Raw genomic sequence first — 26707 nt, 5'->3', positions numbered from 1 at the left:
CGCCTGTCAGCCCCTTCAGCCCTATCCCAGAAACCGTCGGGGGGCAGCCGTTTTGAAGCTTCCAGATATAGCACAACGCCTTTCAACGGCAGCCGCATCCGTTTTTCGCAAGGTCGAGTGACTTTAAAAGCCCGCCCTCAAATTGCGTTCTCTGGCCAATGCAATCAGCCAGCACTTCGCAAGACTAAGTCCTGACTATCACTTCCTCGACTTTACTAGATGCATAAGCTCGATGGGGGCCGAAATCCATCTTCCCGAGGATGTTACCAGACACAGAACGGCGCCGGAGACGGCATCCTTCCACTTTGTGTTGGGCTCGTACAGGACCTGCCGCTGGACAAATAATCCGTCGTCCACCTTCAATCAGTTGATCATGTTTCTTCCACCAGTCAATTCCATTCGCTTTCATGGTGCAGACAGCGGTACTGCTAAGGCGGTGCCTCGTAATTTTGGTGGCTGCGACGTGCGAATACTTGGCAGCAAAGACTCCCAGGGGTGGAATATCAATCAGTCTCGTCCTCGAAACTTGGAATTATCACATCGAATCCAGGATCCTCGTCTATCTGGATGTCTGGAGTACCACCTTCGTGATCTTCTTCTTCCATTTGTGGTTCTTTCTGCTTCACCTTTGCTCGGTATGCTATCCAGGCTCCATCGCCTAGACCAGCCCCAAGCGGGTTCTGATTGAAAATGGATTGCTTTCCGCCAGCTTTCTTTTTATTGTCTTTAGGACCTGTGATCTCTTGCTCCTTGACATCCAAGAGAATCCAACCTTTACTCGGATCTTTTTTGTCTGCTAACACGCCAAATTCCAACTCTTCTGGGTCGTTTGGGAGGGGCGCGCTGGAGTCTGGCAATGTCTTCACGTTGCGTGATTCAAGGGCTGCGAGCAGGAGAGCTTTTATTTCCGTGAACGGTCGGGTTGGTAAAACAGATAGCGCGGTTGTGGACTTGTGGCACTTGAAGAGAAGGGTTATCATGTCCGGCGTAGGCAGTTCTGCCAGATCGTTCTGGGACACGAGTGTCATCTTTAATGTGATGCCGAGGTCCTTTGCCACGAGCAGTGGGCGGTGTGGATAGGCGGCTTCAGCCTCCAGCGTCAAACGGAAGATGAGAAAGTAGAAAGGCGAGCGGAGTTGAGCTGCTTAACACCTTGATCAAGCTGTCAGCCGCGTGGGAAAAGCAACGAGAGTTATTAGGCTTCAAAGCCAAAATTTCGAGGGTGAAGCGCGACAGGCGCGCCGCAGCCACCAAAAGTGAATGCGGGGTAGAGTCTTAATAGTTTCACGGGGCTGAAACTCCCTTCTTGGAACTTACAGATGAGGCTAAAGATACAAGCTGGCACCGCTGGATAGCACCGGCTTTGAACCCAGAGGAAGTCGATAACAGAAGAAAATCATCTCAATGGGTCGCAATACCTTTGCTCTCGTCACGCGTGCCTAAGCGCTGTTTCCGTGCCAGCTTAATGTCCACCTCTAAAAATAGGAAAACTGTCAAGCTCGCTCAGGCTTATCGAATGATATTGTCGTGGGTAAGTGGAAACTTATATGGCTGTACTCCTGCTTTTCCGAACTGCAACAATCACGCATTGGCAAGGTATGAAAACTGGGCGAGTGTCAATCTGTTCCCAACAAGCAGGGGCTCATAACCATTGCTGCCTCTGCTATACAGTGTTTTCCACCATTACAAGTATGGTACAAGCTTTCAACGTCTTCAATGAAGATACCTGCATTTTCGCCCATCGCTGGTCGCGACGCACGATTAAGTTGTGGCTGTACCTCAGCGCCTCGATTTCCTCAAAGCCAACCTCGCAGGAAGAAAAATCTCTCTGTGGGGAACAGAGGCTGAATCCAGCGTCTTGGTGCCGTTAAAGGGATAAAATAGTCACCGTACGATCCGGACTGTGCGCGGCCTAGGAAATAATGGAAAATCAAGAGGTCATAGCTACTGTAAAGCATGATGCCTCTTCTTGAGTTCCAATTCGATAGCAGACATTTGAGAGAACAGGCGAGAATCAAAAGTAAAAGAAGCAAGGCTAAGTCAGAGGCTTGGGCTCTGCCGCAAAGAATAAGCGGAGCAAATTCGGACTTGTCTGACAACAAATAATTAATGTCCATAAACTGCGCCAACCTCAACACGCTTGGGACAAAGCTTTGTTCTAGAGCTGCAATCTGTATCGAGCACACCCTGTTTATTCCCTCGTGTTCAGTGTGCTGCGCCCTGATTGTGAAGAGTACGGCCAGTATGTCCAAGGCATTGAAGCCAATGTTGAGAGCAGATTGGACTTGACGTTTGTGAGACCGGACATTCAAGGCGGAAGATCAAAGTCGCTGCCATCACCGGCTGTAAAGAGGTCTCACCAGCATGTGGCCATTCAAACCCTCCCAGACCGACGACAAAGGCGATATTCAAGTACTCTCTCATGGAGAGCCTGCACTGCCTCCCCCCTCGCTAAGCCCAGAGCCCATAAAGGAAACAAAGGAGGAGGATGCGCTGGTCAGGTTTACAGGATGGCCAAACGAACGACTGTCGATCCCATTGGTCCTGCGCGCCCCTACCTTGATGTTGGCATCCTTTGCTTGCGGCTTCAGTCTAGGCGCTTCCCAAGGCGCTACAAAAGGCGCATATCGATATAGAGCTGAAAACGCACACCGGCTCCCGACAACCCAAACCGGATGGTTTCTATATCAAAAGTCCAAAAACTATCACGCGATGCTCGGCGGTATCAAGGAAGGGGTCCGCTTCGGATATGTATGTACGGGCTGGGCCACTATGTTCATGGTCACAGAAGAGATGGTTGATCTGTCCAGAGCTCGTCTCTTCGCAAGAGGGGACGACGATGTTGCAGTTGGACAAAGGGACTTTGGAAGTACAGTCATCGCTGGGATGACTCTGGCCGGTATCTATAGCTGGAAACGAGGGCTCGATCATTTTGCTGCTGCTCAAACTGCCAGGAGTGCTCTGAGACTATCACTGTCGTATGGCCTGGTGCAAGATCTGGCAGCATCGATTAGAGGAAATCCACCAGCATACATCTCGTGGTTGAGGAGAAAGTTTTGGGGGTGAGAAGACTGGAGACTGGACTACTTCAGAAGAACGGCAACAACAAGAGGTTTACGGTCCTCTTACCAGATGACGGGCAGCAATCCTCCGTACCTACCGCTGCTTCAACTCCTACGGCAATCATGTATCGGCAACCTGCCAGGCTGGGAAGCAAACTTCGAAATCTCACAGGCACAGTCGATAAGGAATGAGCCAGCTGATGAGTGACACTCACTGCTTCTCTAGGCCCGCATCCAATCGTAGAGAATGTTGGTGGTCGCTATGTTATGACCGCGAAAGCCACTGATTTTGCTTCGGGCCTGCACCCAGAAGGACGATCTCGTGCCTTGAGATGGAAAGACAATCTCACATATCAACAGCTAGAGGAGGGACAGAGGCCAATCTGGAGCGAGGTTCTCATTAGAAACGGGCAGTGATGGTGGGTGCAAGGCTGAAAGAATTCTCTTCAGCAGCCACTCGCTGCACTCAAGCGATGCTTCTGGACGTGTTCTAGTGCAAGTTGAGGGAGTTTCCGCACATAGACCCTCCAACTGGGTAAAGCCAGTAGAGACCAGATGGGGACGGCACTCCCGTTTTGGGCGCCGTCCCTAGGCTTTGCAGGGCCTTCCGGGCACAAATCCATGAGATTGCGAGTTAGAACCGGATGTCTGTACGGCCTAACTATGGTTGGGTCGCTTAGGCAGGAATTTCAGCTTTGATGGTTGCTTACCTAGCGAATAGGTACTTGTACCTACATGTTATGTGCTAATGTAAGAGTACGCGGCCGTCTCTAGTTGTCTAGTAGTTTTATTCGTTTCCCAGGCCGTTGACCGTGATTGCGCCATACCTACCAACAACCTACGAGACACTCACTTAACGCTTTGGCCTTGCTGACGCATCTTGTCCTATCCTGTGATGCCGTCATCACTGTCAATGTGCGACTGAAGGCGTTTCTGCCCGCCTTGCACCTTGTTTTCCCATGCATTATGGACACTTCCGTATTCGTGGCTCAGTTTTACCATCGGTGGTATCACCAAGCTTGGAATGTGGAGGAGCACACGAGTAGATACGAGGCAACAAATTTCGGGGCATTCTATCATGCAATTACACCAAAAGTCAAAGAAGAGGACGAGATGGGCCGTTTTGCCGGCTTAGCTACAGGGAGGCTTTGGGCCGGCTCGTGCTAATTTCTTTGATCCAAATCAGTCCCCAAGCGGCGCCTCCCAACCCTTCCATCTGTTTTCTCGAAACATCGTTTAGTGTGCTTCTCCAAGATGGATATGCGGTTCCCCGCCAGGGCCGCCATCCACAGCCCACCACCTTCATGGATAGACGGGACCCTGGCTTGAAACCTGCGGCCGACAGCTGCACGTCTCTTGAATCGTGCTTTGCTTTGCTCGTTTCTCACGCTTGTTTCCATTTGAGATCATCTGTGTCGGATGCGGACTTTCCCTCCAGCACTTTTTTATCAAAACATCTGCAGTGTTTTTCAGACATCGGCAAAGCCCTCAGGTTATCATCGACATCGAGACTCCACGACCCTCTATTCCACCTTTGCCGACCCACCGCATTCCCCAAGATTTGACGACCCAAAGTCGTCACAAGTACGATTGCGAAAACCTTCCCTGCGCCCTCCTTGCAACCTGCCGGTGCCGAAGCCCTCGTGCCATCCCAGATCCTGGTGTTACTAAGCCAGCGAATTCGCAGACGCTCCTGGTGGAGCCGAATAAAGAGGTTTATCTTGCAGATCAAGTCTTTATCTACCTCAGATTTTGACGCAGTCGTACTCAAAAGGTGGCGTCGCACAGTACGTGTGAGAAACATGGGATGAGGGGCAGTGCACCAAGAGCAGTAGTTCATTTCGCGTGGACACGCGCTCAGACTCAACAACCCCTCCAGCAAACATGCGACGACATCATGGACGAGCCCTGTCACCCTACCATGGCCGCACGGCCTCTCCTCCTTCCGCAGAAGTCTCCTTGGTCCGCAGTTTTGACTCCAAGATCAATCCGTCAAGACCTGCCAGACAATCCCCTTTAGCAACCTCTCAGATACAGGGTATGCCGTTAGATTTGATCGACCGCATTCGTTCATTTCCTCTATTCCAAGCCACCTCCGATGACTTCCTAGCCGACATTGGTCTCCTCCTCAAACCCCAGCTGCACAACACAAATGACTACATTATCACCGAAGGTGAAGATGCCAAGGCCATGTATTGGCTTGTCCGGGGCGCTGTTGCTGTGACATCTCGGGACGGCGAAAGCACCTTTGCTGAACTAAAACCCGGTGCCTTCTTTGGAGAAATCGGGATCCTTATGGAACGTCCTCGCACTGCAACAGTGGTTGCGCGAACAAGATGCATGGTGCTGGCGCTGAAGAAGGAGGACCTGAAAAAGATACTACCGAAATATCCCGATGTGGAACATGCCATTCGAGACGAGGCCTTGGAACGGCTGACGCAGCTGGAAAAGAAAAAGAGACAAGTGCTGCTCGGCATGGAAGACGTCCCGAATCACGAAAGAAGAGGCTCTAAGAGAGCCAGAACGACAGTTGGCGAGGATGTATATATGAGAGACAATGACGGCAGTGTCACCAGCTCGAACAAGCGGCGCAAATCTCCTAGCCCCGGTACAAATGAGGTGTCAACAGCAAGCGCATTGGGACATGGTCTCGTTAACATCCGCGCGACCTTGAAGGAACTGCCACTGTTCGCCTCTCTGCCTTCGGATATTCTCCACTTTCTCGGTCTCAGTGCCCAACCCAGAAGCTTTGCACCCTTTACAGACATCATCAAACAAGACACTCGAGGTCGCGAGGTCTATTTCATTGTCCGTGGGGAGGTTGAGGTGTTGGATGAGAGAAATGTGTCGTCTCCCAAGCCACACAGAGCCGGAGAACCCAACGGGGTGCTGGGTACCCCACGGGTGATAGCTCGGCTCCGGCCAGGACAATACTTTGGTGAGGTTGTGAGTCTGTCGCTCGCAGATCGTCGGACAGCTACTGTGCGATCGGTAACCCAAGTTGAATGCTTGATGATTTCGGAAAATGTGCTGGCGGATTTTTGGCACCGCTGTCCAACGAGTGTGCTGCGGCAGATTGAGGAGACTGCGAAGCACCGATTACAATTAGCATCGGATAATGATGTTATCATGAACGATGCCGACACAACACCTGATATTCATGATCTTGAAATCCGGGACTCTAAAGAAACGAGGCAGAGGAAAGTCGTCACTGGACCTCGAGTAACGTTCACAGACACAGAGATCAGTGCTTCTACACCAATTGTTGCGACGGACGAACCGAACAACACCCTGGAACCTTCAGACCCCGATCCTTTCTTGAGCGAGGGCCTAGAAAAGGTCAGATCAAGATCAAGAAGAGGCTCTCTTGCTCCACCGCCTCCCGATGAGCCATCTAAAGATCAGAGACGCCGGTCGCCTCGATCATCACCTATTACCACAACCCACCCATCCCCCCGAAGCTCAGCATCCGGAACCCCATCCCCTACATCCGAGTACAAAGGCAGCAGCGGCTTTCCATTCTCCGATCCTTTTTCTCCCGGGAGTCGGCCCAAACCCCGACCACGGTCGAGCCGCGGCCTGAATCGGGGAAGGATACCTGATAGACTGCTGCCGTTGATTCTGGAATATCTCGACCTGCACGACTTGATGCGCTTACAAGGAGTGTCCCTCCACTGGCAGAATGTTCTTAGTACTGCACCTAATCTCCTTCATCATCTTGACCTATCCCGCTATAATCGGAAAATCACCGACGACATACTAATCAACCGCATTTGTCCGTTTGTTGCAGAAAGACCCAGGTTTGTTGACATCAGCAACTGCTTTCACATCACTGATGAAGGCTTTTCCGCGTTGGTCAACACATGCGGAGCCAATGTGCAGGGTTGGCGTATGAAGAGCGTGTGGGATGTCACTGCTCCAGCGATTTTGGAGATGGCGAACAAAGCTCGTGGGCTCAAAGAAGTCGACCTGAGTAATTGCCGAAAAGTCAGCGACACATTGCTGGCGAGAATAGTTGGTTGGGTGGTTACCGCACAACCTCCAGCGCCTAGCAACCGCACAAAAGTCAACTCGCACCGTCCTGTACTCAACACCAAACTCAGTAACAACGCTCCTCCGCAGCAACCTCCCCCCGGGACGGTGATTGGCTGTCCAGAGCTGAGTTCTATCACTCTAAGCTACTGCAAACACATCACTGATCGGACCATGGCTCACATCGCAACGCATGCGCACGACCGGATCGTTTCGATGGATTTGACGCGGTGTACGACCATAACTGATGCTGGGTTTCAATTCTGGGGCAATGTCAAGTTTGAGCGGCTGAGGAAGCTGTGTTTGGCCGACTGCACATATCTCAGTGATCAGAGCATCGTGTGGCTCGTCAATGGAGCGGGTAGTGGTCTGAGGCAGCTTGACCTGGTGAGTGCTGATGTTCTTGTTGAGGTGTTTGGCTAATTGACGTCTCTTAGTCCTTTTGCTGCGCACTGTCTGACACAGCGACCGAGGTGATTGCCTTGGGCTGTCCGAATCTGACACACCTGAACCTCTCCTTTTGCGGCAGCGCTGTTTCCGACCCGAGCTTACGGTCAATCGGCCTTCACCTGACCTCCCTTCGCGAGCTCGCAGTTCGAGGATGTGTTCGTGTCACAGGGCTTGGGGTTCAGAGTGTGGTCGAGGGCTGCCAGAAACTCAAACTCTTTGACGTGAGCCAGTGCAAGAACCTGCAGCCCTGGCTGGTCAGCGGTGGGATTGAGCGGTGGCGATCCATGGGCCGAGACGTGGAATTTATCGTCGTCAGCTCAGGAACGAAGCTGGTCCGATGAAGAGATTTGAGAGAGTGTGCGTGTAATTTACGCCATCTTTTGGTTTGCCATTTTTGTGCTGCGCCCGACGGGGTTTCCAAGCTACGCAAGCGATTTTTATGTCTGCATTCTAATGTGCATTATTGCATGATGCATCATGTGCGTTCTGTTGTATGAATGAAGGTCTTTCTTTTTTTGGGCTCCCTTACCCTCGACACAACGACGCGAAGAATCACGTGTAGCGAACCTTGGGGATGAGCAGTGAACTCGATTGATCGATAGATGGATCGATATATATCCGCAGCATTGCGAGGAGGAGGAGGGCCGAGAGGATCTGATGAGCCACGAGCGACGAGGACGAGGAGCTCCCTCCCACATGTGAGGAGTCCGGAGGCAGACGCCAGATGCCAGAAGCTCCACGCGGCATGCCAGAGCAATCCTGGCGTCGGATGGATATCGGTCTGTTTGTTTATCGAGGAACGAGTCGGCGAAGGAGGACGTGAGGATAAGAGAGAGACGGAAGGCGAGGTTTGGACATGTCACGTGTCATGTGTGTGTGTGTGTGTGTGTGGATTTTCTTGTTGTTTTGCGAATTGGCCATTTATTTGACGGACAGATACCCCCAACCTTTATACTTTTGAAATCACTGATTATTCTTCAAAGATACGACATGATGGTGTGAGAGAGAGAGAGAGAGCTCCCGGTCGAGTGAGGGCTATGAAAACTATCCAAATATGAAAATCGTGCAAGTCGTCATCCCATTCAGCCGTTTTCGTTCCTCTTCAAATTCCCTGTTCCTGTTGCCTTTATTCCTGCACGCACTGATCCTTTTCTCTCTCTGGGTTTGGCGATCCCAGGTATTGTTTGTTGGATCTGCCAGTCGCCCTCTCCCGCGGCAATGCCATGAAAGGTCGAAGAGACAAAGACACTCCAACGAAATTCCTCGCTAACGCAAAGCATCAAGGAGACCCCGGCATTCTCTCGTAGGTTTCTAAAAGGTCCACCACAGCCCAGTGATGCTCTTTCCTGGCATACTCGGCAGCCTGCCGGCAAATCTCTGAGAGTGACTCGCCACGTTGAAGCGGGTGAAGATCGAGCAAGAGCTTAACAATGTCCAGTCGTCCCCATTCAGCTGCGCCATCGACAGCTGTTCTACCATCGTTCATTGCTCCAGGGGCTCCGACGTCCGCGCCGGCTGAAAGAAGCACCTGCACAACGCGTATAGAACCCTCGATGGCGGCGCCTTGAAGAGCGGTCATTCCAGCCCAATCGGAGGCTGGTGCATTGACATCCGCTCCATGGTCGAGCAGCAACTCCACGAGTTGTAGATCCCCAGCTGCGCTTACGGCTTGTAAAGCTGTACGTCCGCAGTATCCAGGATGAGGCGTGTTAACGTCTGCCCCGTAGCGAAGCAGTGTCTTGATGAGATGGGGTTGTTCTTTCATGATTGCGAGCTGGAGAGCCGTCCCGGTCACCTCTTCGTCCATTTCATCGAAATTAGGGTAGGGAAGGGCATTGGGGTCAGCGCCTGCTGACAGAAGATACTCGACAGTCTCCAAGTTTCCCATTGCACATGCTTTTTGCAAGAACGATCTGTATTTTGCGCCGCCTGACTCCTGACGAAACGAAAAATCAAAATAATCATCACCAACAAATTCTTGACTGATATCCATCCCCCTCTCGACAAGTATCCGAATGAAGCTCAGATCAATGCCATCCCACATGTCAACGAGGGGTGTACGATCCTGACAACAGGAAAGTCGGACGGCAGGGCTGTGGTTGAGGATGGTCCCTACAACTCTCCAACTTCCCAACGTCGATGACCGTATAGCTTCTTCGGCGAGGGAATAGCCAGAGTCCAGGCGAGCATCAATGTCGATCATAAGACCAAGCAAGAGGTTGACGAAATATGTGGAACTCTTTTTTGCCGCTGTGAGGAATGGGCAACAGTAAGTGCCGTCGTCCAGTTTGATGGTAGAAAGGTCAGCACGCTCCGCAACCAAGTCCCAGAATACAGACACTGCCTCTGCTTCGACGGCGGCCACTATTGCGCTACGTCCATTCTTCTGAGAGATGTTCCCGTTCACGTTTGCTCCCCGGGCTAGGAGAATTCTGACCAGGGTTTCATTTTTACTGAGAATTGCTGCTTGCAAAGCTGAGAGCCCACCATCTTGTGCGCAAGGTGCGTTGACTTCTGCACCCAAGTCCAATAAGTATTCCACGAGTCTTTCATCTCCGCGCCGAGCAGCACATTGCAGTGCCGTCATCCCCCCATGTTCCATGGCAGGATCATTGATCTCGGCACCGGCGCCGATCAAAAGTGATACACCTTTTTTGTCCCCTGCGGAACACGCTGCCTGCAAGGCGGTGATCCTTGTTTTTGTCTCGCCGAACATGCCGACCCAGTATTTGTGAATTTCTGTTTCCATCTCACTGAGACAGTGTTTGCGTATTTCTGTATTTGGCCCACCGAGCCAGAATTTGCGTTTTACTGGTTTTGGCGCGCGCCAGTATTTGCGAACTTCTGTTCCTATCTCACTGAGACAGTATTTGTGAATATCTGCTCCGTACCGAATCAGGAGTTCAACGGAGTTAGAAGAACCCTTTTCCATGGCAAAGACAAGTGGCGAATAGCTCTCCGTGCCGTTCATATTTGCGCCATGCGCGACGAGGCATTCCAAGACGCTGGTTTGATCATTCCATATCGCCACCTCGACAGCATTTCTGAAGCTACGGAGTTGCATCAAGGCTCCGCGCTGTCCGTCAAGGTTCTGACGAGGGCCTGGTTGGTGCCAACAAGACTCCACGTCCGCAAGCGCCCGCAACAACAGCTCACAGATATCCTTGTGACCCGATTGAGCGGCGAAAAACAAAGGAGGAATACACCGGGCGTCCAGAGACTTATCAAACCAGCCACTGCCGGCTCCTTCGACAGACGCTCCATTTTGCAGCAGAAGCTGTGTCAACTCGAAGTCTCCATTGCGAGCACTGTAGCAAAGAGCAGCACATCCATCATCATCCGTTGCATTAACGTCAGCACCTTCGTATATGAGGGAAGAAATGACCTCAATTGACAACTCAGCTTTGGCGGCTACCGGTAGGACTTGAGCCTTTTCGATGGTAGACATTGAGTCAAGAATAAATAGACATATACTGGGTTGAAAGTGTGCTGCGTGTCTCAGAAGGTCTTTATCGATTTGGGAGATCAAGTCAACGATTCGACACCCATTGTTTCCAATCTTTTCTTTCAAAAGGGTCAAGGCGAACGTTTCATGACCTCGTTGTATCGCCTCAATTAGCATCCACTCCAGTACCTTCTTGGTTCTCGGTGTTAGTATACTGCCAAAGGTCCACTGATACTTCAGCAGGTCTACCAAGTCATACCTACCGGTCCGTGCCGCGTAGAACAGGACCAGCTCTGTGAACTTCCATGTACACACTGATTTCGAGCGCGCCAAATATTTGAGCGTATCCCGGTTGCTTTGAGGCAATACCTGGTCCATGAAGTGGTCAAATTGATCCTCCTCTAGATGATTGTTTGCACCGAGATATATGACATAGCTGATAAGTGAATGCAGGTCGACGCTTCCGGCTTGGTGGATCAATGAATTGAAGTTCTGGCCCGCATAGTCAGGTTCCAGTCTGGGAAGATAGTTGAGCATTCCTGAGGCGGCTGCTTTATCTAAAGGCATAGATAAAACATCGACCGTAACAAAGTTGTTGGATGCTTCAATGGGTTCCGTTGAATGGGATTGTGGTGACTGCGCGTGTACGAAGGGATTTGGGGTTGCATGTTGTAAGGTTGCCGAGAACTGTAGTGCTTGCTGCAACCACGAAAATGAGGGAAGCTTGATGTTCGAGAGTGAGAGAGATTCCACAATGGACCTGCGGATAGATACCCCTTCGGGAGTGGTTGTCCTTTGGTTCAATCCGAACTTTCCCTCCAAGGTCGGTACATGATGTCTCCTTAGAGCCCTCTGCAATCTCTTGGGGCTCAGAGTGACACCGTCGACCACCGTGACAGCATTTGAGCCCGTCAGACGTCGTCGCTCCAAGCTATCACCGAGCGCTTTGCAGGTGGAAGCTTTGAGATTCTTCGAGTATCGCCATTCTTTAAGCTTCCGTTTGTACTGTGGTATACTGGCATCGAAAGAGTATTGTTCTTGGAGCTGCTCGCGGATTGCATTTAAAGAGAGATTTTGGTAAATGTAAAGGTCGTGAATGGTTTGCTGATGCTTGCGCCAATCTTGGACGGAGAGGGCGAGATGCTGAGCGCCAGTGGAGTCGGCTAGAGGCATTGTGGAAGCCGCTGGTGGTTATCTTGAACGCGTCTTTTGGATGCAGAAGAGTGCTGATCGCAGCGCGAATACGAGAAGCGCCGTCTCCTTCTGATGCCAGGTGCAACTATCGATTGTCCTCGGTCAGTCAATTAAGTAAGGCTGAAAGGCCGAATGTCATACCTGGTAGGGAAAAGGGCTTCAGGCGCTCTAGATATCGAGAGAGGGCTTAGAAAAGAAAGGGACAATCCCGTCAACATAGCAGAATGCTGGAGACTGGAGATCGACTGAATGTAATGACGGCCATGGTTGAGAAGTGAGCGGTCTGATACCACGCCTGGTTTATGAAAAAGATGCATGATGAGCTGGCTGATAGACATATTCGATTGGTTGAGACTGAAGGCCGGGTAGAAGCAGGTGGGCAGCTCATTGGGTGCGCGGTGCATGGCCACGTCAAAAAGGCGCCAGGTCTGTGATGGATTTGGAAGGAGGCGCAGCAATAGCAACATCTAACTGGTCAGAGGCGAAAGTACGCATGAAAAGCGATGGGGTCGCCAGTCGCTCTTTCCCAAGATATATTAGAAGCGAGCCCTGCTACCCTCGCAGGCTCAGAGCGACCTTTGGAGCGCGGCCCGTTCACGCATGGTGGCGCTCCAGATTTTCGGACACAGCCAATATTCTTTGCTCCTCGACATGAGGTTCGCACATGATGTTAGCAAGAAGTCAGACAGTGGGAGAGAAAGGCAGCAAACTGGATATAAAACGTGTCTTTTCCTGTGGACATTCGAATCCATTACTTGCGTTCCCATTTAGTCCTCCCCAAGTCTAACAAGACAGTCTCTCACTGCCTCATGTGCAATGCATATCTCTGCCGAAACTGTTGTTGGCATCGCCGCAGTCATAGTCGCCCTTCCACCGCTGGTAGTAGCGGCTCTGACAGCGTACCGGCGAAGAAGGGAGCACAGTCTGCTTCCCATGCACGAATCTGCCAGACCTGTCACAGTGCTATACGACCGAGGTAAGGACAGACCCAGAGGACGAGGGTGGCTTGCTAAGAGGTCCCCGGACAGGAGCAGCTCAACTGCCAGTAGAAATGCCATCCATCAGTCGACCCGCTCCCGCAGTCCTTCATCATCCAAGATCCCCTCCGTTACCCGCCCTTTTCCCGGTACAGACGACACGCCATCCAACCTGGTGACTTGGGCATTGACAATGATCGAACAGCTCAGGGCAGACTCGACTTGGGGCAGTTGGCACATGTTAGCTTTGTCCTATCGTACCGCTGGCCCTCAGCCGTACAATCCGTGGAGAACAAGCTCGATGTTACTTGGTGGTCTTTGGACTGGTCATTTATGGGACGGGGATCGATCTGATGGGAAAGCCATTCGAGACGAGTACGAATTGGAACTTGATGGTGTCCAGAAGCCAGGACTATCCATAGCGTCGGCCAATGCCAATAAGACGGTGCCTAATAAGGTCTTTACTTTGTGTGGAGAATCCAGCTGTTGTGGCTCCAAACTGTGGGGAAACTTTGCAACTGCCTGACTGTGACTGTCTAAAAGAATGACAATCACCTCATAGTCCATGCTATGTGCGTCAATTTATGCCTCTGCCTATTCTAACCCCTCGAAACAGGTGCCACAAACTCATTTCTGCCCATACTCGACCTCGAGGTTCATCAACATGGACTTCAAATCCCTGATGTCGGCTCAAATAGCCAAATCAAAACCACCAGTTTCAAAGACTCCCTCATCTCCCTCCCCAACTCCCGATCCTCCCACCTCGACACCAGCAAGTAAATACATACGTCGCGCCGACCTTGAAGCCTCGCGACAAGCCGAGTACCTAGCCGAGCAGGCCAGACTCTCCGCTGAACGGGAGGAGCGGCTCTCCAAGAAACGGAAACTCGAGGAGGAGGAAGCCGAACGGAATGCCCGCAGGGAGGAAAAGCTGCGGAAACTGGCGGAAGAGTCACGACGGAGGAGGGAAGAGGAGGAGAAGGAGGAGGAGAGGAGACGAAGGAAACGCCTCGGACTGGCTGAGGTGTCGGATCAGGCGGTCCTCGAGGACGGGGGCGCAGAGGACAATGCGGCTGCAGGCACAGGTCGAACACCCGCAGAGGACATACCCGACGACGAGCTGCGACGGAAACTCCGCGAACTCAACGAACCAGCCGCTTTCTTCGACGAGGACCACTCTGCACGGTTGAAGCGCTTCTACGCACTCACGCGCACGGCGCTAGCGACGGCGTCTACGCCAAAGTTGAGCAACGGACCCATCCCGACCACGTTGGAACCCGTCGAGGAGAAGGACATGCTCCTCCCGACCACATCCCTCCCTCTCCAGCCGGGGACACCGGAATATACCTTCCTCCACCGCCAGCTCGCGTCGTACTTTACCCTCCTCCTCACCGAGTGGTCGCGGGCGCTGTCGGAGCGGGACGAGTCGGTCAAGCAGTCCTCGAGCGGCAAGGCCGCGTACAACAACTACGTCGTCGTGCTGAGGGACCTGACGCCGCTGTTCCGGCACTTTGAGAAACAGACCCTCGACCGGGACCTGCTCGAGCCCATCTGCAAGATCGTGCGCTCGGCCCAGAAGCGGCGCTACGTCGAGGCCAACGACGAGTATCTCACCCTCTCGATCGGCAAGGCGGCCTGGCCCATCGGGGTCACCATGGTGGGTATCCACGAACGGTCCGCGCGCGAGAAGTTGCACGAGAGCTCGAGCGGGAAGCAGGCCCACATCATGAGCGACGAGGTCACCCGCAAGTTTCTCCAGAGTATCAAGCGGTGCATCAGTTTCGCCCAGACGAGATGGCCGCCCGACGACTTGGGCCAGTTGATGGGATGAATGACACCTGGTTATTTTTACCTACGAGAGTTTCCCTGGCTTCGTGCGGGTACAAGAACACGGCTCCAACAAATATCAGAATGCTTCAAAGGCTGAATCTCACCTAAATAGCCAATCGTCAACTATGTACTGGCGAAGTCGTCTACTGATGTTGGAGTTTTGGGGGAGGATACATTTCCAGCCCTTCCAGATACCACAGAAAACGAGTCCCCAACCTAAGAGTGAAGGAAGGGAGCACGAATCGAATGGTAATCTCTGAACTCCTGGATATCAAGACGTGGATGAAGGCTACATCCAAAGAGCAAGAGATGGATGAGTTGGACACGTGTGGAGCTGACATTCTGTGCCCCTATCACAACCGACTTACTTTACACTTCAACTAAGCGCAACAGACGACCATCAATACGATTTCAACCTCAAAGACTTGTTCTTATTGTCAATATGAGCTTCTCTACTTCTCCGCCGCGGCATCACGAACCATTTTGGCCAAACCCACAAAACAATAAAAGCCCTCCTGAACCTTCCCACGGTCGGAAAGCAACGATAGAAACGAATGGAATCAAACGACATACACGCTTCGGGCCCCGGCGGGAGAAAGCAGCCCCAATGTGAAAGTCAACAACTCGGTATCCTCGATGAAAGTCTCCCTGAGAGGGAGGATTCAATCGGCTGGATCGGATATGACCGCGCAGGAACACTATCTACGGGACCCCTACGGTGTTATCAACCGATGCCTGATGGCATAGAGATAGATGGTGGCGCCAGTCCTCACTCAGAGCGAGCGAGAGCGAGAGAACGAGAGAACGAGAGAGGACGAGGAAGCACGACAAGGAGAGATTGAACACGGGTCACTCACTCACTATTGAAATAGGCTCCATCGAATTTCGAGAGGAACTCGGAACCAGAGTCGGTGTCTGTATCTCACTGCTTCGTACGAGGTACAACCAATGCAACCCGTACTGAGTACACTCAAGTTTGCGGGAAACGACTACTTGCGCCGCATTCATTCTATAAAAAGAAGTAAATCACCACCCAAAAATACCCTCCCGATCCTTTCCAATTATATGGTCAAGCAAGAAAGAACCATATCATATCAAAAATATCCCACCCCGGTATGTAGTAGTCTAGAAAGAACAGACACCTCTAGAAAAAGCATTCAGTGCTAATTGGGGTATCGTAATCGTCAAACGAACTGGGCTCGCTAAAATCTCGACCCGCCAGAGTGGGTGGAATTCCCCCAAATGGAAAACAGACCAACTCCGCCCTTTGTAAATGTATCCTTGCTGTCTTAACCTGTCCTCGGTACTCTGTCACGCATGACTAGTCCACAGCATGTCAGACGTGTCTCCATCTGCTCCGGGGTATACCCCGTGTCTTGTACCGAACTCCCTTGGTTCTAGCGCAGTGTAACCAGACGACGCCGCACTGCCGCCCTACACAACAAGACTCAAGACTAGAATCTCGTTGGCGTGCCTTTGGAGCACAAAGGTCAATCTCTTGTCACTTCGCCTGGCACTCACACAAGAACCTCTCCCGGTCATATGACAGCCACCCCGAAGCTGATGTGTACCGAGGCTCATAGTTGTGACTGTGAGTGCATCACAGCCTTCTAGAGCGACATTGCTTCAGCCTGGCAGGCAGCGTGAGATCAAGGACAGGTGAAGTCACAGCCGTAGATAACCGATCGGGTATGCCGTAATTAGCACAGACTCTCGGAGATGAGTCAACGGCAACGGCGCGTCCGCCAGGGCCTAGGATGTGGCAAAGGTTCCTAGGGTTCCAGCCTCGCGGGTTGTGTTCCCTGCAAAGGAAACGCTCCCGGAAGTGGGCGGTGGACCCCGACTCACGTGCTGGAAATGGGTGGACTACTCCGCCCACCCCCAGTCCCCAATGGGCGAGAGGCAAATTCGCTCAGAAAGTGCTCCAGGCCCAATCTTTGGGTACACTGTTAGCGACCTCCGCGACCGGTTTGCCCGTACGAAGGCCGCTAGAAATCATCCTTCGGTGACCCGTCGGTCCCGCCAGAGGCGTCGGAGGACCGCTCCCGTTGTTGCTGCAGTCATCCTTGCTGTTCTGGCTGTTCTTGCGGCGGATTGACCTGGCCGTATCCCAGCGTTGATACTGCCGGTGACATACGTCGCATGCCCGGGAGGGAATGCCGTCGGGATGGAACTGGGCATCCTGGTCCAGAGGAATTGTGTATGGGGTGTGTGAGGAGCAGAAGATATGACCGCAGTGGCGACAGTGGTGTTTGCGAACAAACAGGCTGAATGATGATCGACATTGTGGCGAGTCACAAGTCGGTGAAGCTTCGTCGGGCTGGAGTAGAATTAGACATGTTAGCATCCATCTGTATGTCTCAATGCACGTCGCATGCTCATGCAGTCGTGCCGGGAATCGAGGTTGGCCATGGCCAAGTCGACTGAACGACAGTTGATTCTTGACATACCTTCCAATGTTCTCTGGTTGGCGGGCCTGTGACTTCACCCAGCTCCTCCTCCTGAGCCCAATCAGGATCAAAAGCGTCCAGCGCCAGCTCGCCTTGAGAATCTGGGCTCGCTGTCCGACCTTCGTCTTCTTGCAGACTGTCCAACGATCCATGCAGACTTTTTGGTGGGGTCATAGGAGACGGTGTGCAGAAGTGTTCGGTTGGCCGCAGGGCAGCAGGAACGTAGAGAGGGGATTTGAGCGGCCGAAGCTGCTTGTACGGATTGGGGGCATGCTGCTGAATGTAGTCGTGCATGCGAGGGGAAGTGGGTGAGGCAGAGCTGGCTGGGGAAGGTTGTTGACTCATGTAGTTGGGAATCGCGTATGGCTGAGTTGTAGCGTTGGCGGTCATTCTCTGGAAGTGTTGTTTCTGTCGGAGTAGAAGAGAGATGAAGGACCGCGGGAACGCTTTATCAAAAGCCGACTTAAGTATTTCAAGAGAGCAGAATCCAGTTGTACGGCCGCGACAGAGTTGTCTCCGCACCACAGACTCGGTGAAAGCGCTTAATGTCGGTGTCGACAGCAGAATTGGGATGCGGCTGATGACAGGGCACGCAGTGGCTCGCGGAACGAAGCAACCACGATTTCGGAACCGAGGGTGATCTTAGAGGCGCAGGGAGATGCCTCTGATAGGTAATACGTGACCTTTCAGATCACAAGGCAACCAGATGGGCCTTGGGAACTGAGGCTGTCGAAAACGTGGGAGGTGGGGTGGGAGGTGAGTGGTGGTGGTAGACACGAGAGAGTAGATAGTTCTCTCGAGAGTGGGATGAGTGCGGGAGGACGATAACAGATAAATGAAAGGATAAGGCGCTGCGGGGACCTAGAGGGGACCAAGTCGTTCTTTGTCTAGAAACCACGAAATTCTATCAAAGTGTCAAGCAAGTAGTACGGTGGGAGAATATCTGGGGGAGGGAGAAGCACCAGAAAAGTATCTCAATTAGTATGGTGAGGTGGTGAGCAGAGTAGCAAGAAGCATTTTGCCCGCGGAAGGCTACGTGAGGGAAAGTCTGGTCGCGAGACCAGAAACCCTGATGGTATGGGTACCCATGTCATGTCGCCTGCATGTCGCAGTGATAGGCATTGGCTGGGCCAAAGGCTTGGGGGACTAAGAAGTCCAAGCTGATAAGGACGCCCGATAAGCCAATCACGGGTGCAGGATTTTAAACAAAGGATGGCCACTTGGAAAATGCGCTGGTGTCTGACAATTGGCTTTGGTGGTGCCCCTCTGGTGCCTCCGCCCGCCTTGCTGCAAGTAACTGCGCAACATGACCACAGGCTTAGGCTTGGTGGGTAGTTGCCTAGGCCTGGGCTGCCACCCTGGACTTGTTGGTAGAGGCCGCCTCCATCCACAGTTTCCGCACCAAAGAATACTCGTAGGTACTAAACTTCAACCTGAGCAACTCTTTTGGCCAAGTAGGAAGTATTTCCCACTCTATTATTGTTATAGGGTCTATTGTCTCCGGCAAGAAGCGGCCTCAACGTCAGACCTGTGGAGGACTTATTGGGGGACCGTGCGCCATTGAACTCGCCAACCAACCATGGGGCGCCTGGACTTAACTTTGATCTCTCTTGCCACCAAGGCCCCTCCCTTTGGATGTGTCATATTGTGTGGTGGTTCTTGGATGCCGACAAGTGCCGCATCGGGTTGGTTGGGAAGCACTCCCAACAAGGTAAGCCCAAGAGAGTCCCGAGGGCCCAGCACAGCGTCGACTTTTCAATAATTGGTCCCAAACCATCGGTATAAGTCGAGGATACCTGGTTCCCCTTCTCAATTTCCTGCAGCTGCATCGGCAACTGGCTGGGTTAGACACGGCAATTAGGCGGGTACGAGGGGCACTGCGCCTGCGCTGCGCTCGAGTAATGAGATACAGAGTCACGCCGAGTTTCTGGCATGTGCTTGTATCCGTAAAGCCGCCAGCATCCATTGTTCCGTATGCTCCAAGTAGGGATCAGCCGCGCGAGTAATAGACTCTTTACCACTTATCAATGCAGTCGACGATCATTGATGATGTCGGGGCGGGCGGCCATCAGTCATCGGTCAATCGGTATGATGGGAAAGCAGATCCGAGCCAATGTATCAACCTAGCTTGCTAGTATTTTCGGTGAATAATGGCAACGCTGGTGTCGCTCTTGAAGAGATGCTAGGGTTCTTGGGTGGGCTTTTTTGGTGGAGCTCATGATGAAATTGCAACTCCGTTATTATCTCGCACAGAATCCAAGTGGGGGCAATAGAGGGGACGAATGCAAGACACCGGAAGAAACATTCTGCTTTGTGTCTCCAGGAGATGATGTGCATTTCGTTAGGGTATCATGCAGCGGTCCGAGAAGACTTGGACGAGGCAAAGTGAGGGTAATCACGCAAGCCTGCGCTGATACATGTCCGGGTGGAGAGGGCGAGAAGGGGGGGTTACCGAAGGCCGGAAGGGGGGAAGTCACAGAAGAAGGGAGCCAGATATCCGTGAGCCGTCATGCAGTTCAAGTACCTGGACAGTGCTTAGAACTTCAGTTTCAGTTGGTCGGGCGGCTTTGCGGCCGAGGTCCGCGCAGGCTTGTCAGTGGTGGTGGTCTCGCCAGGCCCATCAGGAGCCCAGGTTGTTGTTGGGTGGTGTGTTGAGTGCTGGCTCTTGGGTATTGGTACTGGGTGCTCCGGGTGCTGCTTGTTGGCTGCTAGGCTGGATATGCTCCATGGTTACAGCCCCTGGTGAGCCTGTTGTCCACTCCTGTCCACCTGCATTACTCGTACCTACCCGGCTAGCGCCTAGCAGGTATCCTCCCCGTACACCCGTACCACACCCAAGGTCCCAAGGTCCCTAACCTGCACCCACCCACCCACCACCCACAACCCTGGCCACGCCTGCACCCATCTGCAGCAGCCTCGCCTAGACGGTAGCTTGGTAGCCAATTGGGCGGTGATCTTTCCCCCGGAATCCCCCCATGTTCCAGTTAAGGTTTTACCCAACTTCAAACTCGGTGAAAGACCTTTTGTTCCCACGGGATCGTCCACCGTTTCCAACCCTCAGCTTCCCCTCCCTTCAACCTCAGGGAGAGAACACATTGCTTCATCGGATGCTTCTTCTCTGAACCATTCTTCATCTGTCTGACTATCGTCGCTTTTCCCCAAACTCCTCTATCCCCGTCCCACCAAAGCCTCTCCCACTCTCACCCGGTCCCGCGGTGACCTCATTGACTTCTGATCGTCAGTACCGTCGTCATCGGCATCTCTCTTTTCGAGGAAACGGGGAAAAGGGGAACACATCAAGCGATGACCAAAAGGCGCGCCGACCACCTTCGCGATATTTCACCGAGAGACCCCAATCACCCATGGGTTGCACGAGGCTATCGACCGGATGTGGCATATGCCAACAGGACGGCTCCTATAGAAGATCCCTACGGTGAGATCGCATATCAACGCGCCTTCGCCGAGGCGGCTGAGTCCAACTCGTTTCGAGTACCGGAGCCAATCCTCTATCACAATTCTCCATCGGCTCGGGAGTACATAAGAAGGAGAGACGAACCCTTTTTCTCCGTCAAATCTACGAAGCCCAGCAATAAAACTACTAGCCAGCCTGCCACGCCAACTTCGGTCAATACATCGGCTTCCTCTCCAGCAAAGCTTCCTTCACCGAAATACGGTTCAGACCCGGGATTCCCACTTGGCAGAGCAGATGTCAAACAGAACATTGAGCCTGGTCCTCCCAGACCGACGGGATCGCCCAGTAGCAAGGACTTCCAGCAACAATCGCCACCTCCAGTAAGACCCGGTGTCGGACAAACTCCATCTCACCTTGGAAATGGTCTACCTTGGACCTTGGAACCTAAAATCGATGCTCCATCAGGTCCTTCTAAGATGCTACGATGACCCAGGGCATCAGAAGACATGTCACAAACTCCCTTTGGTCGGGCAGACAGCAGATGGCACGAGCTATCCAAGCATCGCAAGCCTCGCCACTCCGATGACTGTTTGATGATTTTCGACCAGACGACTAGATCTCATAAGCACAAACTGCCACTGGGCGACACGATATCAGCAATCTTGGTTACTTCTTTTCTTGGTTAAGAACTCGGGATGCATCTGGCGAACCAACTGCGGGAACAGCGCTTAATGAATTTTGTTTTGAAACGTTTTTGAGACAGAGATTGCGTGCCACGGGAAGTCTCCAGCCTCGAAAACACCCCATGTCAACATCCACACGAACTTAATTGACGAAGTGACGGCCTTGCTGCTACAGAGAAGACAAAAAGAACGCGATGATGAACGAGTGACGGACATTTTGCTGGGGGAAATTCACGTTACCATCAGTTTTGGCTTTTTTCGTTTTTGAATCTGCACCGGCATTGCATTGGGAAATATATCCTACAGTACTCGGTACATGGTTGAAACCTGTTTTGTGACAGGGAGGGCGTTGGCGCAGCCGGATGATTTTGGCAGTTTTTGCTTCGACGAGGCGGGGGAAAGCATTAAGAGAGAAGCGGCCACAGCATCGAAAGTAATGAGACCTGTATGCATGCGCTATTCTGACGAATTGGGAAGATATTGTTTTCCGTCTACTCTCTCTGAACATACACTTTGCTCGCGTGTCATGAGTCTGTCTTGTCCGTCCCTGTCGCTATTCTTGGTGATATTGCTCGGGCAGTACGAGTGAAGGCTGTTTCCGTCCTATGCGGTTCTGTGCCCTAGCCAACGTACTCGTACATCTCGATCATGAAACCGGTCACGAGCCCGTCAGCGAGAACGACGCGGAGAACGATGGATGTCGAGTAAGTGAGAATTGAGTGAGTGGGATGCCCAAGTCTAATCCAACATTCAATCCAATTCATTTTGGCAAAAGCATCGCAATGTGGTGTAATGGACATACGTGCCATTTTGCTTTTTATGAATCCCTAATCCACAAGTCCTCACGTCCCTCCATTCTGGCCGCCGGGAACCACGCCGGGACGCTGGACCAGAAGCGAGATCATGGGCGAGAACAACGTGCGGGAGGTGCCGGCTCCTGCATCTCCCTCTGCATGCATATGTGCATCTGTATGTGCATGTATACTCGTAGAAGTTTTCTCTGCTGCAGCGTCGGGCTGTGCAAGAAGCTGTGGTCTCGCCCACCGGGTCAGGTCGTCCCACGAGACCCATTCCCAGCCGGCGCATTTGTCTGGTTCGAGGAGTTGTGCTTCTGGCGGTGCGTTGTCGGTCTCTGCTTGGCTGTTACCATCAACGGGCCTTTTCGCCCGCGCGGTCATGAAGATGGTCACGTAGTGTTTCCCTTTGACTGTTCCAGCACGATCCTTGTCTTCCGTCCCATGGGTGGTACTGTTTGACGTCTCAAACGGCATAACGTCGTTCGTCGCCGTGAGGAACTCCATCTCTCCCACATCCAGTCCCGTCTCCTCGCACACCTCGCGCGCCGCGCACTCTTCGAACGACTCGCCGAATTCCAGGTGGCCACCGGGCAAGGCCCAGGTGCCGGCGCCGTGCGAGCCCAGACGCTTCCCGAGGAGGAATTTGGGCTTTTGTGATTTCAGGTCGGTGTGGAGGATGAAGACGGCGACGCCGATTCGGGGGACGGAAGAGGCCAGGAGGTTAGATGGGGACGGCATGGTGTGTGTTGTGTTCTCTTCTGTTGGATGGTTGGATGGGTGAGTGGATAACGTCCCGTGTAGACTGAGAGAGATGGTGGACAGTCTCTTGGTCGTGTCGTCAACGACAACAACAACGGTAGTAGTCCGGTCTTACTGTCTTGGTCAACGTTGACGGTGGAAAGAGGATAGACTTGCGAACTGACAAGCCCTCTGCCCTTGAGTTGGTATTTTGCTTCAAGTCCGATCTCAATTCCAATACTTCGCCTTTTTCGAATCCCTCCTTTCGCTGCTTTTATGTCTCTGCTATTCGCAATCCAGATGGAGATCCAAGACTCGCTCACTCACTCAATCACTCACAAGTGCCGAAATAGAAAAGAAAAGGACGGGATAAGATACAAGAGAAGAAGAGAGAGTGCGGTGGTATCTCCTCTCCCCTCTAAGTATTTGTCGGGGAGGACCACGACCGATGCTGTATCACTGATTCGTGGTCACTGGTCAATGACTGATGCCTCTGCCTCTGCCCTCTGTCTCTGCCTAGTAGGTTGCCGTAGGTCGTAGGTTGTATGTCGTAGATCCCAATCCCAAGGCACCCTCAAGGCAGAGTCAAAATCACCCGACAGGAGTGACAGAATCTCTCCTCCTTCTCCTCTCTCTCCACTCGGTGTCCCCGTCTGTATAATATGCCCGTCCGTTCACTTCACTCGTCCACTCGTTCATTCGACTGATCTTCGATCTTCGATCGTTGATGACCCTTCGTGCAGCAAATTCCGTGACTCACAAATCCGCGTGCTCGCCTTGGCCTGCTGGCCTGCTCGCCTGCTTGCCTCCCAATTCACAACAAACTCGAGTCCTCGACTTACCCTTCCCTTTGCCCTTCCCTTTCACTTCCCGTCTTGGTCTTGTTGGAACGGAAATTGACCGCAGGGGATTGTGGCAGTCTGTAGGTAGTAGTAGTCTGTGGCGGTGCCGCTGGGTAGAAGTATTTGTACGAGTAACGAGTACGAGTACGAAATACGCCCTGTTAGGTAGTTTCTTCCACGGTCCGAATTGTCTGATTGGATGGAACATGACACACGGGCTTCACAGTGGACGGTCAGACGGCACGGACGGACGGTCAATCAATCAGCCTTGTAACCTCGTGTGCCTGTCGCTACGAAATAGGCAGTGGGTGGTGTTAGGCAATTCCCGTATGACTACCCAGTGGACACCGAGGACGAACCTACCTGGGTACTCATTCATTCAAGTATGTGAAATGTTGGTGCAGACAGGCATTCAAGTTTAGATTCAGATTCAGCCTCACAGTCCGTCTGGGTCTGTCAGAGCAGCAAGGCGGCATTTACTCTTACGAGGACGGAAGACTGGAAAAAGGCCACTTTATGTTCTCCAGAATATATACCACCGTGTAATTGTAATTCAGCGACCACGTACTGTAGTTTTAGGCAGTCAAGTGTATTATATTCAGAAGAGATCACTTGTCCCTTCCCCAGACCACTGTCCACCTATGGAGATGTCCTGCATATTACTCCACTGCGTCAAAGCACTTCCAGTCCAGCATGACTGATGAAATACACCCCGGTATCCGTCGCGTTGGTTATGTTGGTCTGCTTGGTTTGTCCAAACTTGACGAAGCCGTTTTCTACAGGACTGGGAACCACGGTGCCGTTGAAGCGATGGAGCTTGTTCTCACCACTGACGACAGTGAAGTTGGCGAGCGAGATTTCGTTCGGATTACGGCTGACCACCGTCGGCATCCCAAAATAATACGCGTTGACCTGCTCTTGGGTGATGTGCAACTCGTAATATCCCCGGTAGTAAATCTCTTGCCATTGCAGTTCACGGTTAGCACCCACAAGCCACTCACTGGCTTGGTTACTGCGCGCGAGCGAGATGTTTGCGCCGTACGGCGATGGGGACGTGACGGCCGTGCCGCCGAATTCAACTCCGATGGCTCCCGCACCGGTCGCAGGGTCGTACGGGTGATTGTCCAACCACACGAGGTCAGAAACCCAATTTGCATGACTGTCTCCTGAGAGCATAATGTTGTTGGTAATGTTATTGCCGTATAGTGTCTGGAAGGTGCGGTTGCGGTTGGCTTGATATCCGTCCCATGCATCGTAATCGAGGGGGTTGACGTTGCCGTACGCCACGGATTCGTTGATACGGCTAAAGACCGTCTGAGATCCAATGACACGCCACGCTGCGCCACGGTTCTTCGAGTCGATCAGGGATTGATAGAACCAATTTTCCTGGCGAGAGCCCATCATGGTGCGACCCGCATCGTTTGAGATCTCGTGGATGTAGTCGGTATTCCAGTACAGGTCTGTGAGAGAGCGGTCATACTGGCGAGTATCGAGCATGATGAGGTCAAACAGGTTGCCAATTGAAAACGATCGCCAGATCCGAAGCTATACCCAGTGTTAGAACGAACTCCTCCCCAAAAAAGTTGTCTTACATCATCACCCATCTCGACTTGTCTGATGGGCATCCATTCAAAGTATGCTCGGACAGCGTTCATCTTTCTCTGATCCACCGAGACGCCACCGTCTTGGATAAACGACGCTTCGGTGTTGTTGAGCTCGGCAGCGCCATCGCGGTAGGTGTTGTCGGCAACCTCATGATCATCCCAGACAGCGATCCAGGGGAAGTTCGCATGACTGGCGATCAGGTCAAGATCTGTCTTGTAGGTGGCATGACTAAAATGCGCGAGTTGGGTCAGCGTGGTCCCATGTAGTCGGGCAGCAGGATTCGTTTGAGTATCCAAGGATCAAGAACCACTCACCGCTTGCGGTAATCATAGAGCGTATAGATCTGTCTATCTGGCAAAGGGACACGTCCAATAGTCTGACCCCATCCATATTCGCCGTTGGCATACTCGTAGATATAATCACCGAGGTGCAGAACATAGTCGACCGAATCTTTGCGGACCGGGTTACCGTATGCGTTGAAGAAACCAAACGGAAAATTGCTGCAAGAATAAACCGCCAGGTTAACCCCGGTGACATTGTCCGTGGTCAAAGGAGTAGTCTTAGTTCTGCCGACCATGCTCGAGACACTGCTGTTGCAGATGGTGAACTGGTAGAAGTATTGCGTAAAGGGCTGCAAGTTTGAGGCTTCAACTTTGACTGTGTAGTCGACATCCGAGCTCGTGTACACAGTTCCTTGGTCAACCACGGATGACAACGCTTTGTCGCTCGCGATCTTCCAGTTCAAGCAAACAGGAGAGGTCGAAGGTGGCTTGCCCTCGTCGGTGTCATTGTAGATCGGCACAGGATTGTAAAGTGGCACGAAGCCGCCAGTAGAGCTATTGCTTTTGACGTCGTCCGAGGTAGGAGCACATCGTGTCCACAAGATCACACTGTTGGGGTATGGGTCGCCAGACGCAACTCCATGGGTGAAGTTCAGCTGCGAGGCTGGTGTGGCCTGTCTCTCAACATGTCGCTTGACGACCTTTCCCACCGAGATACCGAGAGCAGGGTGATGAAGGGAAGGAGAGCGGTAGTTTAGGTTTGCGCCGTACGAAGCAAATGTTACACCAATCAAGGTGGCAAACACAACGAACTGCAACATTTTGCGAAAGAGCTCTTGGGCGAGGGAGAGAGAATATGCCTGCTCACCTTTTTTTCTCCCGGCATCTCACCTGAGGGGACAGCCAGCT

General features: G+C 52.4%; 9 protein-coding genes across 9 annotated transcripts; 4 read left to right on the top strand and 5 right to left on the bottom strand.

Annotated features, from left to right (window-relative positions):
• Positions 1-503: 503 nt before the first annotated feature.
• Positions 504-1028, bottom strand: AYO20_01728 (hypothetical protein; the record flags this gene model as incomplete). The annotated part of the gene is made up of 1 exon (XM_022640034.1): positions 504-1028. One exon carries the CDS (start codon positions 1026-1028, stop codon positions 504-506), a length of 525 nt encoding a protein of 174 aa, XP_022503989.1.
• A 1336-nt stretch (positions 1029-2364) lies between these two features.
• On the top strand, positions 2365-3066 carry AYO20_01727 (hypothetical protein; the record flags this gene model as incomplete). The annotated part of the gene is made up of 1 exon (XM_022640033.1): positions 2365-3066. One exon carries the CDS (start codon positions 2365-2367, stop codon positions 3064-3066), a length of 702 nt encoding a protein of 233 aa, XP_022503988.1.
• Positions 3067-4946: 1880 nt separating this feature from the next.
• AYO20_01726 (hypothetical protein) lies at positions 4947-7885 on the top strand (the record flags this gene model as incomplete). Its single annotated transcript, XM_022640032.1, has 2 exons — positions 4947-7481; positions 7532-7885. 2 exons carry the CDS (start codon positions 4947-4949, stop codon positions 7883-7885), a joined length of 2889 nt encoding a protein of 962 aa, XP_022503987.1.
• Positions 7886-8823: 938 nt separating this feature from the next.
• Positions 8824-12162, bottom strand: AYO20_01725 (hypothetical protein; the record flags this gene model as incomplete). Its single annotated transcript, XM_022640031.1, has 1 exon — positions 8824-12162. The coding sequence occupies one exon, from the start codon at positions 12160-12162 to the stop codon at positions 8824-8826; it is 3339 nt and encodes a 1112-aa protein (XP_022503986.1).
• Positions 12163-13824: 1662 nt separating this feature from the next.
• Positions 13825-14991, top strand: AYO20_01724 (hypothetical protein; the record flags this gene model as incomplete). The annotated part of the gene is made up of 1 exon (XM_022640030.1): positions 13825-14991. One exon carries the CDS (start codon positions 13825-13827, stop codon positions 14989-14991), a length of 1167 nt encoding a protein of 388 aa, XP_022503985.1.
• A 1911-nt stretch (positions 14992-16902) lies between these two features.
• AYO20_01723 (hypothetical protein) lies at positions 16903-17830 on the bottom strand (the record flags this gene model as incomplete). Its single annotated transcript, XM_022640029.1, has 2 exons — positions 16903-17310; positions 17441-17830. The coding sequence occupies 2 exons, from the start codon at positions 17828-17830 to the stop codon at positions 16903-16905; spliced, it is 798 nt and encodes a 265-aa protein (XP_022503984.1).
• Positions 17831-20743: 2913 nt separating this feature from the next.
• Positions 20744-21340, top strand: AYO20_01722 (hypothetical protein; the record flags this gene model as incomplete). The annotated part of the gene is made up of 1 exon (XM_022640028.1): positions 20744-21340. One exon carries the CDS (start codon positions 20744-20746, stop codon positions 21338-21340), a length of 597 nt encoding a protein of 198 aa, XP_022503983.1.
• A 1037-nt stretch (positions 21341-22377) lies between these two features.
• AYO20_01721 (hypothetical protein) lies at positions 22378-23070 on the bottom strand (the record flags this gene model as incomplete). The annotated part of the gene is made up of 1 exon (XM_022640027.1): positions 22378-23070. One exon carries the CDS (start codon positions 23068-23070, stop codon positions 22378-22380), a length of 693 nt encoding a protein of 230 aa, XP_022503982.1.
• Positions 23071-24584: 1514 nt separating this feature from the next.
• Positions 24585-26619, bottom strand: AYO20_01720 (hypothetical protein; the record flags this gene model as incomplete). The annotated part of the gene is made up of 3 exons (XM_022640026.1): positions 24585-25457; positions 25505-25745; positions 25832-26619. 3 exons carry the CDS (start codon positions 26617-26619, stop codon positions 24585-24587), a joined length of 1902 nt encoding a protein of 633 aa, XP_022503981.1.
• Positions 26620-26707: the final 88 nt, after the last annotated feature.

This window comes from Fonsecaea nubica, assembly GCF_001646965.1.
Source record: "Fonsecaea nubica strain CBS 269.64 chromosome Unknown Scaff7, whole genome shotgun sequence".
Lineage (NCBI taxonomy): Eukaryota > Fungi > Ascomycota > Eurotiomycetes > Chaetothyriales > Herpotrichiellaceae > Fonsecaea > Fonsecaea nubica.
The sequence above is the reverse complement of the archived record's forward strand: the minus strand, read 5'-3'. Positions and strand labels throughout refer to the sequence as shown.